At 40.7% G+C, this 15,869-nt stretch overlaps 1 protein-coding gene across 1 annotated transcript in view; it reads left to right on the forward strand.

The window, feature by feature from the left end:
- kcnn2 (potassium calcium-activated channel subfamily N member 2) overlaps positions 1 to 15,869 on the forward strand; it is a 41,124-nt gene that overhangs the window by 13,045 nt on the left and 12,210 nt on the right. The window contains exons 3-4 of the mRNA XM_047045429.1: positions 10,462 to 10,880; positions 11,563 to 11,704. Of these exons, the coding sequence (XP_046901385.1) occupies positions 10,462 to 10,880; positions 11,563 to 11,704 (561 nt within the window). The remainder of the gene's footprint in view (positions 1 to 10,461; positions 10,881 to 11,562; positions 11,705 to 15,869) is intronic.

Raw genomic sequence — 15,869 nt, forward strand, 5'->3', positions numbered from 1 at the left:
GTGTATTCTATGCCTGGGAATTGCTCAGTTGGCCGAGATGTTGTGCTGGTACGCAAAGGGTTGTAGGTTCAAAACCAGTCAGAGGCATAGTTTTTTATTTTTTATTCTGACAAAACGGTTTCTAGTCTTTATTTGAGCCCATCACAACACTCCAATCGTCTGTTTAGCGAGACTGTGTAAACCACTGCAAAACAAGCCAGGTTCACCACAGTAGCTAACTACTGGAGGTCAGATGGCTGAGCCGTTAGGAAGTCGGGCTATTAATCAGAAGGTTGTTGGTTCGATTCCCGCCCGTGCCAAATGACATTGTGTCCTTGGGAAAGGTACTTCATCCTACTTGCCTCGGGGAGAATATCCCTGTACTTACTGTAAGTCGCTCTGGACAAGAGCGTCTGCTAAAATGACTTAGTGTACTTGTAGTATACACATGGTAGAGATAATGCTAATGGTTATCTCTAATGAAGTAAATTGATTGTTCAGGTGGATCCCTTGTCTGTTGCACAAATTCATTTCAGTAATCTAAGCCAGGACACATCCCCACTGATGCTAGGCATGATTTAAAATTCCCTTCCATGACAAGTTATGGCACTCCAAACAACCTTTTTAAAAAACTATAAGTAAGTTATTCTTTACAGCAGCAACCCAGTCATCCCGTTGTCCCATTTTTATAGGAAATTTACAAGCAGTTTCAACTTTGGCTGAATCTAACAACGCTTACCACAGGAGAAACAGCTTACTTTTTAATACAGTTACTGAACATGACACTATTCAACACTGAGAATAGCTCAATGGGCTGGGATGGTGACCTGTAAAGTATAAGGTAGTAGGTTTGAATCCAGCAATTATCTTTTGGCCTTTCATGATTTTGATTATCTGTTTAGTTAAACAGGCAGACATCATTCTGAAATACAATGCACAATTTCAAGCAATTTCACCTTGAAATGTCAATCGTTTCCTAACCTTTGTCCCAAAGCTGACCAAAGCTAATACTCTGCCCTTTCTATTCATACAATCTCAACATTGGTGTGTAGCAGAGAGGATAGAGATACTGACTTGTAACCTTATGCTCATGAGTTCAAATCCCCATTCGGCCTGTTGTTGGCCAAACATGAAGAAGTTTTGCTCTCTTGTTGTCCAACTCTCGATCTTCTACAGTGTACATGTTTAGAATATTTTGCGGAGGAACCCGCATCGCTGCTTGCAGCTATATTTAGGTTCCTCCGGTAGGAGGGAACCTATTGTTATTGTTGGTATTATTAGGTTCCTCCGGTAGGAGGGAACCTATTGTTATTGTTGGTATTCTTATTCTTATTATTTTGCTTCTCCTTGCGCCCCAATATCTCAAAAAGTCCCCTGTCATAAATTTTTTAATTTGGCACATTGATACTACATCCAAGTGGGTACCCCCACACCAAATATGGGCCACATCGGACCATAGGGGGCGCCACAGGCCACGCCCAAAAGTCCAATTTTCAAAGTGATTGCATTTCCACCCCATTGCTCCAATTCTTCTGAAACTTGGTGTGCATGCCTCATTTTTCATGAGGAACAAAAAAGCCTCAAAGACCCATAGGTCTGCCATGATGGATTTTCCTGTACAGTGATAATTTGGGAAAACCTTCAAAATTCCTCTTCTCTTGAACCAAAGGTCTAATTGACTTGAAATTTGGTACAGATATGTATCATTGACATATTGAGAAATGTTACTTAAGGCAATTGAATCAAGTACAAAATGGCTGAAAGGGGTGGATGTATGTAAATGTCCACATTGCCTCAATATGTTTGCGTCACTAAAACAAATGTATTTTTGAAGGATGTTTCAAACCTAATAGGCTTTAAGGTGACATGCCTTTGAAGTACCATGCAAAGTTTCACCTTGATATGTCAAAATATGACTGAATTACAGCTGTTTGAAATTGGACCAAATCTGACAATGCTCGCCATTGGAGAAACAGCTTTTTTGATTATCTTTATTGAACTTTGTGTATTCCATGCCTGGGAATGGCTCAATTGGCTGAGATGTTGTGCTGGTAAGCAAAGGGTTGTAGGTTCAAAACCAATCAGAGGCATAGTTTTTTATTTTTTATTCTGACAAAACGGTTTCTAGTCTTCTGCTAAATCCTCCGGTTGTAAAACATAGCAATGCGTGTGTATTTGAGCCCATCACAACACTCCAATCATCTGTTTAGCGAGGCTGTGTAAACCACTGCAAAACAAGTCAGGTTCACCACAGTAGCTAGCTACTTGTAGTCTACGCATGGTAGAGATAACGCTAATGGTTATCTCTAATGAAGTAAATTGATTGTTCAGGTGGATTCCTTGTCTGTTGCACAAATTCATTTCAGTAACCTAAGCCAGGACACATCCCCACTGATGCTAGGCATGGTTTGAAATTCCCTTCCATTACAAGTTATGGCACTCCAAACAACCTTTTAAAAAAACTATAAGTAAGTTATTCTTTACAGCAGCAACCCAGTCATCCCGTTGTCCCATTTTCATAGGAAATGTACAAGCAGTTTCAACTTTGGCTGAATCTAACAACGCTTACCACAGGAGACACAGTTTACTTTTTAATACAGTAACTGAACATGACACTATTCAACACTGATAATAGCTCATTGGGCTGGGATGGTGACCTGTAAAGTATAAGGTAGTAGGTTGGAATCCAGCCATTATCTTTTGGCCTGTCATCATTTTGATTATCTGTTTAGTTCAATAGGATGACATCATTCTGAAATACCATGCACAATTTCATGCAATTTCACCTTGAAATGTCAACCGTTTCTTAACCTTTGTCCCAAAGCTGACCAAAGCTAATACTCTGCCCTTTCTATTCATACGATCTCAACAGTTGGTGTGTAGCAGAGAGGATAGAGAGACTGACTTGTAACCTTATGCTCATGAGTTCAAATCCCCATTCAGCCTGTTGTTGGCCAAACATGAAGTAATTTTGCTCTTTTGTTGTCCAACTCTCGATCTTCTTAGTGTACATGTTTATAATATTTTGCGGAGGAACCTGCATCGCTGCTTGCAGCTATATTTAGGTTCTTCCGGTAGGAGGGAACCTATTGTTATTGTTGGTATTCTTATTATTATTTTTCTTCTCCTTGCGCCCCAATATCTCAAAAAGTCCCCTGTCATACATTTTCTAATTTGGCACATTGATATTACATCCAAGTGGGTACCCCCACACCAAATATGGGCCACATTGGACAATAGGGGGCGCCACAGGCCACGCCCAAAAGTCTGATTTTCAAAGTGATGGCATTTCCACCCCATTGCTCCAATTTTTCTGAAACTTGGTGTGCATGCCTCATTTTTCATGAGGAACACAAAAGCCTCAAGGACCCATAAGGTCCGTCATGATGGATTTTCCTGTACAGTGATAATTTGGGAAAACATTCAAAATTCCTCTTCTCTTGAACCAAAGGTCTAATTGACTTGATATTTGGTACATATATGTATCATTGACGTGTTTAAAAATGTTACTTAAGGCAATTGAATCAAGTACAAAATGGCTGAAATGGGTGTATTTATGTAAATGTCAACATCGCCTCAATATGTTTGCGTCACTAAAACAAATGTATTTTTGAAGGATGGTTCAAACCTAATAGGCTTTAAGGTGACATGCCTTTGAAGTACCATGCAAAGTTTCACCTTGATATGTCAAAATATGACTGAATTACAGCTGTTTGAAATTGGACCAAATCTGACAATGCTCGCCATTGGAGAAACAGCTTTTTTGATTATCTTTATTGAACTCTGTGTATTCCATGCCTGGGAATGGCTCAATTGGCTGAGATGTTGTGCTGGTAAGCAAAGGGTTGTAGGTTCAAAACCAATCAGAGGCATAGTTTTTTATTTTTTATTCTGACAAAACGGTTTCTAGTCTTCTGCTAAATCCTCCGGTTGTAAAACATAGCAATGCGTGTGTATTTGAGCCCATCACAACACTCCAATCATCTGTTTAGCGAGACTGTGTAAACCACTGCAAAACAAGTCAGGTTCACCACAGTAGCTAGCTACTTGTAGTCTACGCATGGTAGAGATAACGCTAATGGTTATCTCTAATGAAGTAAATTGATTGTTCAGGTGGATTCCTTGTCTGTTGCACAAATTCATTTCAGTAACCTAAGCCAGGACACATCCCCACTGATGCTAGGCATGGTTTGAAATTCCCTTCCATTACAAGTTATGGCACTCCAAACAACCTTTTAAAAAAACTATAAGTAAGTTATTCTTTACAGCAGCAACCCAGTCATCCCGTTGTCCCATTTTCATAGGAAATGTACAAGCAGTTTCAACTTTGGCTGAATCTAACAACGCTTACCACAGGAGACACAGTTTACTTTTTAATACAGTAACTGAACATGACACTATTCAACACTGAGAATAGCTCATTGGGCTGGGATGGTGACCTGTAAAGTATAAGGTAGTAGGTTGGAATCCAGCCATTATCTTTTGGCCTGTCATCATTTTGATTATCTGTTTAGTTCAATAGGATGACATCATTCTGAAATACCATGCACAATTTCATGCAATTTCACCTTGAAATGTCAACCGTTTCTTAACCTTTGTCCCAAAGCTGACCAAAGCTAATACTCTGCCCTTTCTATTCATACGATCTCAACAGTTGGTGTGTAGCAGAGAGGATAAAGAGACTGACTTGTAACCTTATGCTCATGAGTTCAAATCCCCATTCAGCCTGTTCTTGGCCAAACATGAAGTAGTTTTGCTCTTTTGTTATCCAACTCTCGATCTTCTAAAGTGTACGTTTATAATATTTTGCGGAGGAACCTGCATCGCTGCTTGCAGCTATATTTAGGTTCCTCCGGTAGGAGGGAACCTATTGTTATTGTTGGTACTCTTATTATTTTTTATTTTTTTTCTTCTCCTTGCGCCCCAATATCTCAAAAAGGCCCCTGTCATAAATTTTCTAATTTGGCACATTGATACTACATCCAAGTGGGTACCCCCACACCAAATATGGGCCACATCGGACCATAGGGGGCGCCACAGGCCACGCCCAAAAGTCCGATTTTCAAAGTGATGGCATTTCCACCTTATTGCTCCAATTCTTCTGAAACTTGGTGTGCATGCCTCATTTTTCATGAGGAACAATTAGTCTCGGTACCCATTAGGTCCACCATGATGGACGCACAGTTTCACCTTCATATGTGAATATATGACTGAATTACAGCTGTTTGAGCTTGGACCAAATCTGACAGTGCTTGCAATTGGAGAAACGTCTTGTTTTATCATCCAGTAGATGACTGAACATTCCAAAGTCCAGCTCTGGGAATGGCTCAATTGGATGAGATGTTGTGCTGATAAATGAAGGGTTGTAGGTTCAAAACCAGTCTAAGGCAAAAAAAAAATGATTTATTGACAGAATGGTTTTAAGTCTTACGGTCAAGCCTCCGGTTGTAAAATATAGCAATGATTGTTTATTTGAGCCCATAACAACACTCCGATCCTCTGTTTAGCATGTAAACCACTGCAAAACAAGCCAGGTTTATCACAGTAGCTAGCTACTTGGAGCCTACGCATGGAAGTGTCAGATTTACAACCAAGTTAGCTCGAATTACAGTTTTTTTCAGTCGCTAACAAGCATTTGTCCAAACAGTTGTCACATTTTCAAAACGCTAAACACAATTAGCACAGCATCAGTCTTTTTTGGCCATACAATTCACATATTTCATGTCTTTTTCACACAATATGCAGTCAGTGAACACATTTCCACAATGCTTACATTTTCTTAACAGACAAGCTATACTTCCCAATAAAATGATGGATTGTTTGTGTAGTATTTACGAATGTTAACACACAACATCCCACAATAGCAAAAACAATTATCCAAACCTTAGATACAGTATAAAAACATCTGCTTCTGCAATGATATTAGTTCAAAAACAACATATCTCAGCTGAAAAAAAAAAAGACAATTGAAAAATGGACACAGAGCTGATTTATGTTGGGTAAAGTGGGCCAACCTGATTCCAGTCTAGCTTAGACTCAGTGGCAGGGGTTATTTCCTTCAATTACTATAAAAGAAGGACTTTGAGGATTTATGTTTTTGGAAACAGAAACAGAAAAATACAAACACTGTAATGTTTGGACGAGGAAGAGCAAGGGGCCCAGGGAGATTTGAGCAGGCCCAGTGAGAGATGGAGGGAGAGGTGCAGAAGCAGGCAGAAGGAGGTGCAGGTGCAGTGAGAGGAGCAGGGCTGGGGATAAGAGCAGGCCCAAGGAGAGGGCAAGGTAGAGGTGTAAGAATGCGTGGTGGTGGCATTCCAAGGGCTGCAAGAACAGTAGTCAGTGATGAACTTCGTACTACTATCATTGACCATGTAATCAACCACGGTCTTTCACTAAGAGAGGCTGGTGAAAGAGTGCAACCCAAGTTGAGGTGGTCAACGGTTGCCTCCATTATACGCATCTTTCAACAAACCAATATTTTGTTCACTGTAAGCATTACTGTAAAACTTTTTCTGTTCTATTACTGTATACTGTGTTTCTACTGTACTTCCTTTAGTAAACAGTAAGAAAAAAAAAAACTGATATGCTTTTTACTGAAATGTGTTTGAATGTGAACATTATTGTATATGTGGACATACAGTTCCCAACCAAGAAATTGAGCGTAAAAGGTGGATTGCATGTTTTGCATGCAAATACCTGAAACATAAGTCTATGCAGTTTTGTCAATGTCAACAATAGCCAGTATTTTGAAACCTGGTGTACTTTGAATGACCGCATGTACCTTGTGAAGTGAAAACAAGTGTTATTCTTTGACAGAATCATTTCATTTTGAGTCAGATTTCCAGTGTTTTGGTAAAGTCAGTGTGTTCAGAGAAACATGTGTTCTGTCTTGAAATGGAGAGTTAGTATATATTTAACAAAATTAGTTTTTGAGAAGAAAATTATCCATTTGGCCAATTGTGTTTTGTAGGTGTCAGTCTGTGTTAAGAGTTTAGAAAAAGTATCCGAAGTATGGGTAAGCGCTTCTTAGCGATTGAAAAAAAACTGCAAGTATATTGATTGTTCAGCCTGTTGCCTGTTGCGCAAATTCCTATCAGTAACCTAAGCCAGGACAAATCGCCACTGATGCTAGGCATGATTTTAAATTCCCTTCCATAAGAAGTTATGGCACCCCAAAAAAACTTTTTTAAAGCACTACAAATAAGTTATTCTTTACAGCAGCAACCCAGTCATCCCGTTGTCCTGTTTTTATTTCCCATATGTAAATAGGACTAAATTAGAGCTGTTTGAACTTTAACCAAATCTGACAATGGGTGCCATTGGAGAAATGTTTTATTTTTTTAGAAAAAAAACTGACTGATCAAATGTCAAAGTCTGTGAATGGCTTTGAAGGATGAGACGCAGTGTTGATGTGTGAAGGGTGGTGGATTCGAATCCAGTCAGAGGTATAATTTGTATTTATTTTTCTGACAGAAATTACAGTTTCAAGTCTTCTGGTTAATCCCAGTGTAACTATCTATTATGTCAATTTTACATTTTGCCATTTTGAAGGAGGAATCCGGGATTGCTGCAATTTTTACTTAGTTTTTAGCATGACTTTCCCTGGATCATCATTTATGTGACAATAATCTACAGTGGAAGAAACCGGAGTGGTTTGCCATGCAGCCAACATAATTTTCAACGTTTTCTCTGTAGAGAGAGGATCCTGTTTCCTCCCTCTCCCTCATAACTAGAAGTTGTGTGTAAGCCATGGAATATTAGATGCTCATAAATAGAGAGCTCTTTGGTATTATATTTCAGGTCAACCATTACCATAATTGGTTCTACCCACCAAGTAGGCTTCCCTTACATAATCTACTTCTAAATGTTTAATTACATTGTTTTGAAGCAGCAAAGTTTGTAAACGTTTTCTTTTGTCCAAGAGAATTGTCTTTAATACGGAGCAAAAACGTATGTCCTCTGTCCTGACAAAAGATATTGTGTATTGTTCTGTTTTAATGGCCTAACTCTGTGAGTAAGAGGCCGTCTGTCACATAGAGGAGTAACAGCTTGTGTTTCCATGTCTAAGTTACACTCCCTTGGACGGCTTAACAGGCAGGTCCCTGGTTAGGGTTACACCATCTCTTGACAGATGGCATTGCCTTCAGTGAGCTTGACGTTGCTCATTTGATATGGACAACAAGCTTGCTGGGGTTTTTAAATGATCTTCCACTGCAGGGGAAAATACAACCTAGGTTTCTGATGAATGAAGGGACTGCATCTAATGTGTGGGATGGCTCCTATCACGCTTCACTTGGATGTGGGTCCTTCATCTAAAGTGCTGTACTGTGAACTAGCCCAAACTGCTTTCCATCTATTATGCGTTCGATGGCGGTGGCTGCTGTATATGCTGTATGCTGGGTTTGTCAATGGTTGTAGTGTAATCTTGGTGTTTGGCATCACCATGTAATAGCAAATGTCATGATCCAGGATGTTCTGTGTGGAATGTTATTTGTATGACAGTGTAGTGTGGGTGTCTGTAGTGTCAGGGGGCCTGTGGAATTCAAATTAGGTGGGGGGGGGGGGGGGGGGGGGGGGGGGGGGTAATATGTGTGTGAGTGGCTTGTGCGTGGGTGGCTTGAGCACAATTTCCTGTAGGTGGGAAATGTGTTATTTTAAGTGTGTCCTTGAGCTGAAGATAAAAGCTGACTTTTGGCCCTGGAAAATATATTTTCAATGATTCTAGATTTAGTAGAGTATTATCGCTAAATATCAATAACAATCCAGGTCACCTATCCATTTTTGCTTCCTGGAGTTTTCCATAATTTCTGTTCTGTAATTAGGAATTTAGAGTTAGCCTAAATAGGGTAGGGTTGGCAGGATAACAAGCCGTAATGTGTGGCTTCACTTAGTTTTTGTCAAGTTCTTTGTACCCATTGAGTATTCTGAATTATTTAAATGTCTGTGTTTTTAACTGATGTGCCAGAACATTTGGCTGATGTGTGTGATGTATTTGAAACATGTTCTCCTTTTTTCTAGATTAATTGATCATTAATATTTTATTGTCTTTCAATCATGTTATTTTGTCAAGTCCAACAATGTGTGGGATGGACAGGACTTATTTCAAGCACAAATTGCAGTTAGTTTTAGAAAGCCACTTATGGACGCGAAACCTGAACCAGGCTGAAAGCATTTGTTTATGTTACAAAATAGGCCCAAATCAACATTTATTTAATCTTATCCCTCACTCTCGATGGGCCGATGTCTCTTTACATGGCTCTATAAATAAATATAAATAATAAAATATAAATGTAATCACGAAGCTTCATGGCGTAGGTTTTAGTCAAAATGTAGTTTGTCATTTGCATTTCCCCCCACCCTTTATATTGATGGATTCTGCAGTCACAGTGAATCTAGCCAACCAAGAAAGCTTTCCGGGAATTTGCTGACGGCAACATTTTGTTAAATATCTACACCCAGTTGTGACGGCCCCGTATACAACCGTAAGACCTTGAGGTGATTGAGTGCGGAGAGTGAACTGTTGGGGAGGACTACCGGCACAGTGTGTCAAAGAGGAGAATGATTTGACGACTGTGTAGGAAGCTAGTGGGCACGATTGGATTCAATAGTGATTCGTCCTGAGAAGGCATATCGAGGATGGGGTTGGCGAGGCAAGAGAAGGGAGGCCATCTCTGGAGATGGAAGTAGTTTATGTTAAAGATCATAAGCCCAGTCAATCAAGTGACTTGACTAGATAGTGGTGATGGTGGTGGGTTAGGGCATTGGCCCAGGGTGTGAGCATGGAGCCATGAATTCTGGCGCTTGCAGACAGCTTAGATTAAAGGGAGAGAGATGGATGGGAGGTTGAGGGATAAAAGATGGAAGGGGCCGGGGAGGACAGATGATAGAGGACAAAAGAGAGGGAGAGAGACATAGTAAAGGAGAGAGAGAATGAAGTTGAGAGAAGGGGATGCGGTAGAAGAGAGTAATTAGGCATAGTAAACCCCCTATCCCACCACCAGAGGACCATCCAACCTTCTGGTCAGTGTATCCAGGTATTACGAAACTTATGCTAAAGTAAGCAGTGACAGATGTTCTCATCGGGATAGTGCTTTGTAGTTGAAAATATCCAGCCCACTTCACAAGTCACTTCACATATTGATATCTTTAAATACATATATAAGACACTGTAACTATTCTAAACTTTGTGGAGGTAATGATTTTGGGGGGTAAAAAAACTAGTAAAAAGTTAAAGTGACATTAAAGCCTTAGATTGAGTATGTTAATTATCTGACTTTGTGCATCTCCCTTTAATATGACAAAATTGTTTACAGTTAATGATATCCAACCTAAAACCTCTTAACACAAAAGTTCAATAAGATTGGAAATAGACGTCAGGGCTAAGAATGTTTTCCACGCTATGTTCTTGTGCAAGATAAATACAAATACAATCTGCCATCTAACCTCCATCTGCTTCTGTCTCCATGTGCCTAACTTGGGCAGTTATTTATGGTGGACAATGCAGCGGACGACTGGAGAATAGCCATGACGTACGAACGCATCTTCTTCATCTGCCTAGAGATTCTGGTGTGCGCCATCCACCCCATCCCGGGGAACTACACCTTCACCTGGACTGCACGCCTGGCCTTCTCCTACACGCCATCCAAGACCGACGCAGATGTGGACATCATCCTATCCATCCCCATGTTCCTGCGTCTTTACCTCATCGCCCGTGTCATGCTGCTCCACAGCAAGCTCTTCACCGATGCCTCTTCCCGCAGCATTGGGGCCCTCAACAAGATCAACTTCAACACGCGTTTTGTCATGAAGACACTCATGACCATCTGCCCTGGCACTGTGTTGCTGGTTTTCACCATCTCGCTGTGGATCATCGCAGCCTGGACTGTCAGAGCCTGCGAAAGGTGAACTCCCATCTTTCCTTCATGCTCCATGCACTACATAAAATATAGATAAGGCCAAATGGTTTGCTGTGGGTAAACATTCCTTTTTGTGAGGCCAGTGGGTAGATATAGCCTGATCCCCTAGATCTTCGATGTCAGTGTTTCTTAACCCTGGTCCTCAGGGACTCCTGCACTGCATGATTTAGATGTTTCCCTGTTCCAACACACCTGATTCAAATGAATTGGTTGCTATTTAGCTCAGCAGAACCCTGATAACGACCATTCATTTGAATCAGTTAGGGAGCAGGGAAACATCTAAAACATACAGGGCTGTGGACCCGGAGGACCAGGATTGAACCCCCCTGATCTAAAACATGCGGGGCAGGTGGTTCCTGAAGACACGGGTTGAGAAAGGCTGCTCTATGTGGTACGCATGTGTAGTGTGTGTTTGTGTGTGTTACAGTGTCAAAAACAGTCAGGGTCATCATAATTTACCTCCTGTCAAAAAATATATTATTATTAATAAATGTAATCATTATTAAATCAAAAAATACAAAATGGTATTGAACAACAGGTGCTAAATTGTCCATACATTAATAAAACACATGAATGGATGTTACATTATGCCTTGCACATGCATATCCAAGTATATGCCTTTCTCTCCTCTTCCAAGCCAAAATGTATGTGTTATGTTTTACTGTAGATACCACGACAACATGGACATTACCAGCAACTTTCTGGGAGCCATGTGGTTGATCTCCATCACTTTTCTAACAATTGGATATGGGGACATGGTCCCCAATACATACTGTGGAAAAGGAGTGTGTCTCCTGACTGGCATTATGGTGAGTTCAGACTCTTTACTCTTTAATCTTTCTCTTCCAGTGCTGCTTGCATTAAGTCATGTATTTGAGTCTAGCCCTTGAAGGACTCTAAATCTTTGTGTCTAATCCAATATGTAATGATGGTAATCAATGACACAAATATGTGTTCTAGAAAGAGTGGTCTGGAGTCGCAGAGGTCCGATAATATCAGCTTTAATGCAGCAGTTGGAAATCAACAAGTACAGAGCTCTGGGGTTGTCTACGTTTCCCTACCCGCAACAGAGTTTGGGCTGGTTCACGAAGTCCAACTGACTATCTGTCCCTGCCCCAGCATATATTATGCAGTGCAATTGAAACAGAAATATCAAAAAAGGGTTAAGCTTGTTCTATCGTGTATCAGGGAGTTTGATCTTCCCCACGCATCCCTTCTGCTCGGGTGCTGTCTCAGCCTGGATTCAAGGTTGCTTCTGAAATGGAGAGATAACAACACAAAATACAGCCTGTTTCCCCCACCCTGTGTGAGACACAATGTTTTAAGCCTGAGCACAGTTCTAAGTTCATAAGACATACATTTAATAAGCACAATACCTAACTTTAATACATGCATCCTTTATAAAGTCTTACGAGCATTGTTCCCGTTGCTATATAGTGCACAGTGCCCGTGATACAGCTAATGATTATTAATAACTGGAATTATAGATAGTGCCATGCCCGTGATACAGCTAATGATTATAGCACTAGAATTATACTGTAATGTATTATAAATTCTTTACCCTGTGGGTGTGTTTATGAACGCTTTCCATGAATGTGCTCTTCACCATGCTTTAAACATGCATTCATGAAGCCAAATGCATTGTAAAGAATGAATGAGACTGTTATCACTCAGGCTCTTGTGACCATAGAGTACATAATGCTTTGTAGTGCTACAATGTCCCATCGGATCAGGTCAGAAGGTAATGTCAGTGGGCCTGTCCCTTAATACTGGTGTGAGGAGTATCAGACGGGGTTGGGTCTGTTATGGAAGAATTCGAGTGGCACTGTGTGGATCTGAATAGTCAAGGGATGTGGTTTCAATACAATTTATTTAGATTATACAATTACATAAGATTAAACAAAGCTTTGCTGATCAGTCATTAACGAAGGAGGTGCTCTCCACACAGATCGTTCTAACAGTGATAAAAGGCTATAAGGAAAGGTCTCCCTTATATGAACAGAGAACAGATGTTTATCATCACCATGACTGGTCAGCACTGGTCAGTGACCGCTTAAAACAATAGAAACCCCCCAGGCCTGTGTTCCATGTCCTTTGATGTAGTTCATGATAAACAGGACACTGGCCTAATCTCCTGAGACCAAGGTTCAGAGGGCAGAGGTTAATTTGCCTGACCACTCTCCCCAACTTAGTGCCCCATGAAACTGTTGATTAGATCAGTCCCAAATACCTTAGCTGACCATCTGTCTAAACAACCTCAGTCTCTTAAAAAAGACACTCTTAGTAACTATGTCAAAAAATGCCATCACAGGTCCAAGCGCAGATTTAATTAGAAGGGTTCCATTTCATTAAGTCATTTAGCAGACACTCTTATCCAGAGCGACTTACATTAAGTACAGGGACATTCCCCCCGAGGCAAGTAGGGTGAAGTGCCTTACCCAAGGACACAACGCCATTTGGCACAGCCGGCGACCTTCAGATTACTAGCCGATTCCCTAACCGCTCAGCCACCTGACTTCACTGGTTGGACAGGCAATGATCAGTACACGAGCAGACAGGTCAATACAGGTAATCCAAAATGGAGAATATGAAAACCAGCCAAGATCTGGAACAATACACAGATTAAACAAGGCTCGGGCTGAACTGAAACAAAATCAAGACTCCACACCGGACCATACACTTACAGGCACTTACTGTTTGTGTTTTTACTGTACTGAAACCCTAAACAAGACACAGCCTATTGTCCTTATATTCTGGGGATGCCGAGCGTGGCAGCCAGCACCAGCTGCAGAAGGCTCTGGCGTAACAACTGAACGCCTCCAGAAGTTTCTTTGATATTTCTCAATTTCTAACAGTTCACCACACTCCACTTCTTACAGTTCACAGTTCCACTTCTTACAGGTTGTTCATGTTCATCATGCTTGTTATAATAGATCATATTATCTCTTAAGGAATGAGAAATGAATGTATAGGTGAGTTTGCAAGGTAACACTTTAGAATAATGGTCCGTTGTTAATGAGTAGCTATGCAGGAAGTAATAGGTAGATCTACATTAACACAGAATTTAATACTATTAACTAATATGGAACCAAGATGTGTCTGCTATTAGGTCTTTCTGCAGCTCAGAAAATATCGAATCACGGCCGGTCCATTTTCCAAATCCAGTCGACTTAGCTTACCGAAACCTATTTGTCCTGAATCCATGTCATGTTTTCCCTAAACCAACTGGTGCAAAGTCAACTAGGGAGGGTACAATTTCTGGGGAAATTGTAGGGTGTGCTTGCGTCGGTTGCAGGTGGGTCCGTTTTCCCATCTAGTGATATTTTCAAGCGTTTAGCCCACTCATATTGCATAAGTCATTAAGAACACCCTTTGAAACAAGAAACCCCCTTGAAACAAGCTACTGTAACAACGTTGTCACTGGCAGTATTTAATAATAATTAAATGCTGCCAGTGGTACTAATAATAATTCAGTAAATAGTAACGTCTGCTAACTGAAAATAAGCCCACCAAAACGTAAATAAGTTCTATATTAATTTAGGGGGACATGGCTAATTCAAAAACAGTTTGCTAGAGGCAAGCTAGTCGCTGTTGCTATCCCGGTTTACTGATTGTTTGAAAGCGCCGGAAAAGAGAACGTTTCTTTTGTAAGGGATAGTTAAGGTGGCATGTGCAAACACGCTACAAATAGACAAAGTACAAGCAAATTGACAATACTCAAACAAATTAAGAAAACATGTATTTTACCACACATGTGCAGCATTCAGCAAACGCGCTGCAAATATAGAAACGCACTGCAAATACACACAACACAACCAAATACATAAACACGCTGCAAATATAGAAACACGCTGCAAAAAGGAAAACACGCAAAACCCCAAAACAAATGCAAACAGAAAAACGCTGCATCCAGATAACACAACGGAAGTGCCCCAGGCCAGTGGGAGCGCTAAGTAGAAGAGCGTGATTTTAGAACCAGAGAGGGCAGATGAGAAGTTTGTTTTGAATAGGACCAAAATCGAAGTAACGAAACAACATAAAAAGATTAGTATTCGATTTTACATGTGCCCCTCCTCTTTGACAGTTTTTCAGAAGACTTACTTCGATGTTGGTCCAAACCTTTCATATGCTCTCTCTTTCTCTCTCGCTCCATGGGGCCGAAAATCAAGATGTTCCACTTGGCTCTCCCCCTAGAGGCCTGGAAAACTTCCGTTTTGAAAATTGGATGCAGCATTTTTGGTTTGCGTGCTTTTGTTTTTGCAACGCGTTTATTGACTGCAGCGTTTTTGGTTTGCGTGCTTTCGTTTTTGCAACGCGTATTTGCAGCGTGTTTATGTATTTGGTTGTGTTGTGTGTATTTGCAACGTGTTTGCTGAATGCTGCACATGTGTTGTCAAATTAATGAAGATGTTTTTTCTTAATTTAATTGTGTTTTGTCTATGCATGTGTTTTCTTAGTTTGCAGCGCGTTTGCACATGTCGGCCACCGGTGCTGTTCGCCCTGAAGGGGCTTATTTTCCCAATAATGACCGGCGTTCTATGCATTATCCCGCTTATTACACGGCTACTTGCCAACAAAAATAACTTAACACAGTGTGTCTTTTTAAGATGTATTTGCTACCATTCTTATTGTTGATCAGCAGAGAAATAGTTCGCCAAAGACGTTGAACTTCATAGACTTTGAACATTCTTTAGGCTTCAAATCAGCTGACGTCACTAAGCAACAGAGTACGCTGGGGTTGAAAAGTTACCGGACTACTTGCGGAGTGCTACGAGAGACGTGAATCCGAGGCAAAAAGGCCACTTCCCTTGACAGCTGTCAAATATGCATAGCAACGGTCAAATATGAGAAAATTTTTCACCGCAGAACGTTGGGAAGCCCCATTGAAGTGAATGGAGCATTCTACAGTATTAAGAACAGCCATGTAATATGTCTCACTCAAATGTCTCACTCAAATTCCAAGTTTTACACAAA

This window comes from Hypomesus transpacificus, chromosome 22, assembly GCF_021917145.1.
Source record: "Hypomesus transpacificus isolate Combined female chromosome 22, fHypTra1, whole genome shotgun sequence".
NCBI lineage: Eukaryota > Metazoa > Chordata > Actinopteri > Osmeriformes > Osmeridae > Hypomesus > Hypomesus transpacificus.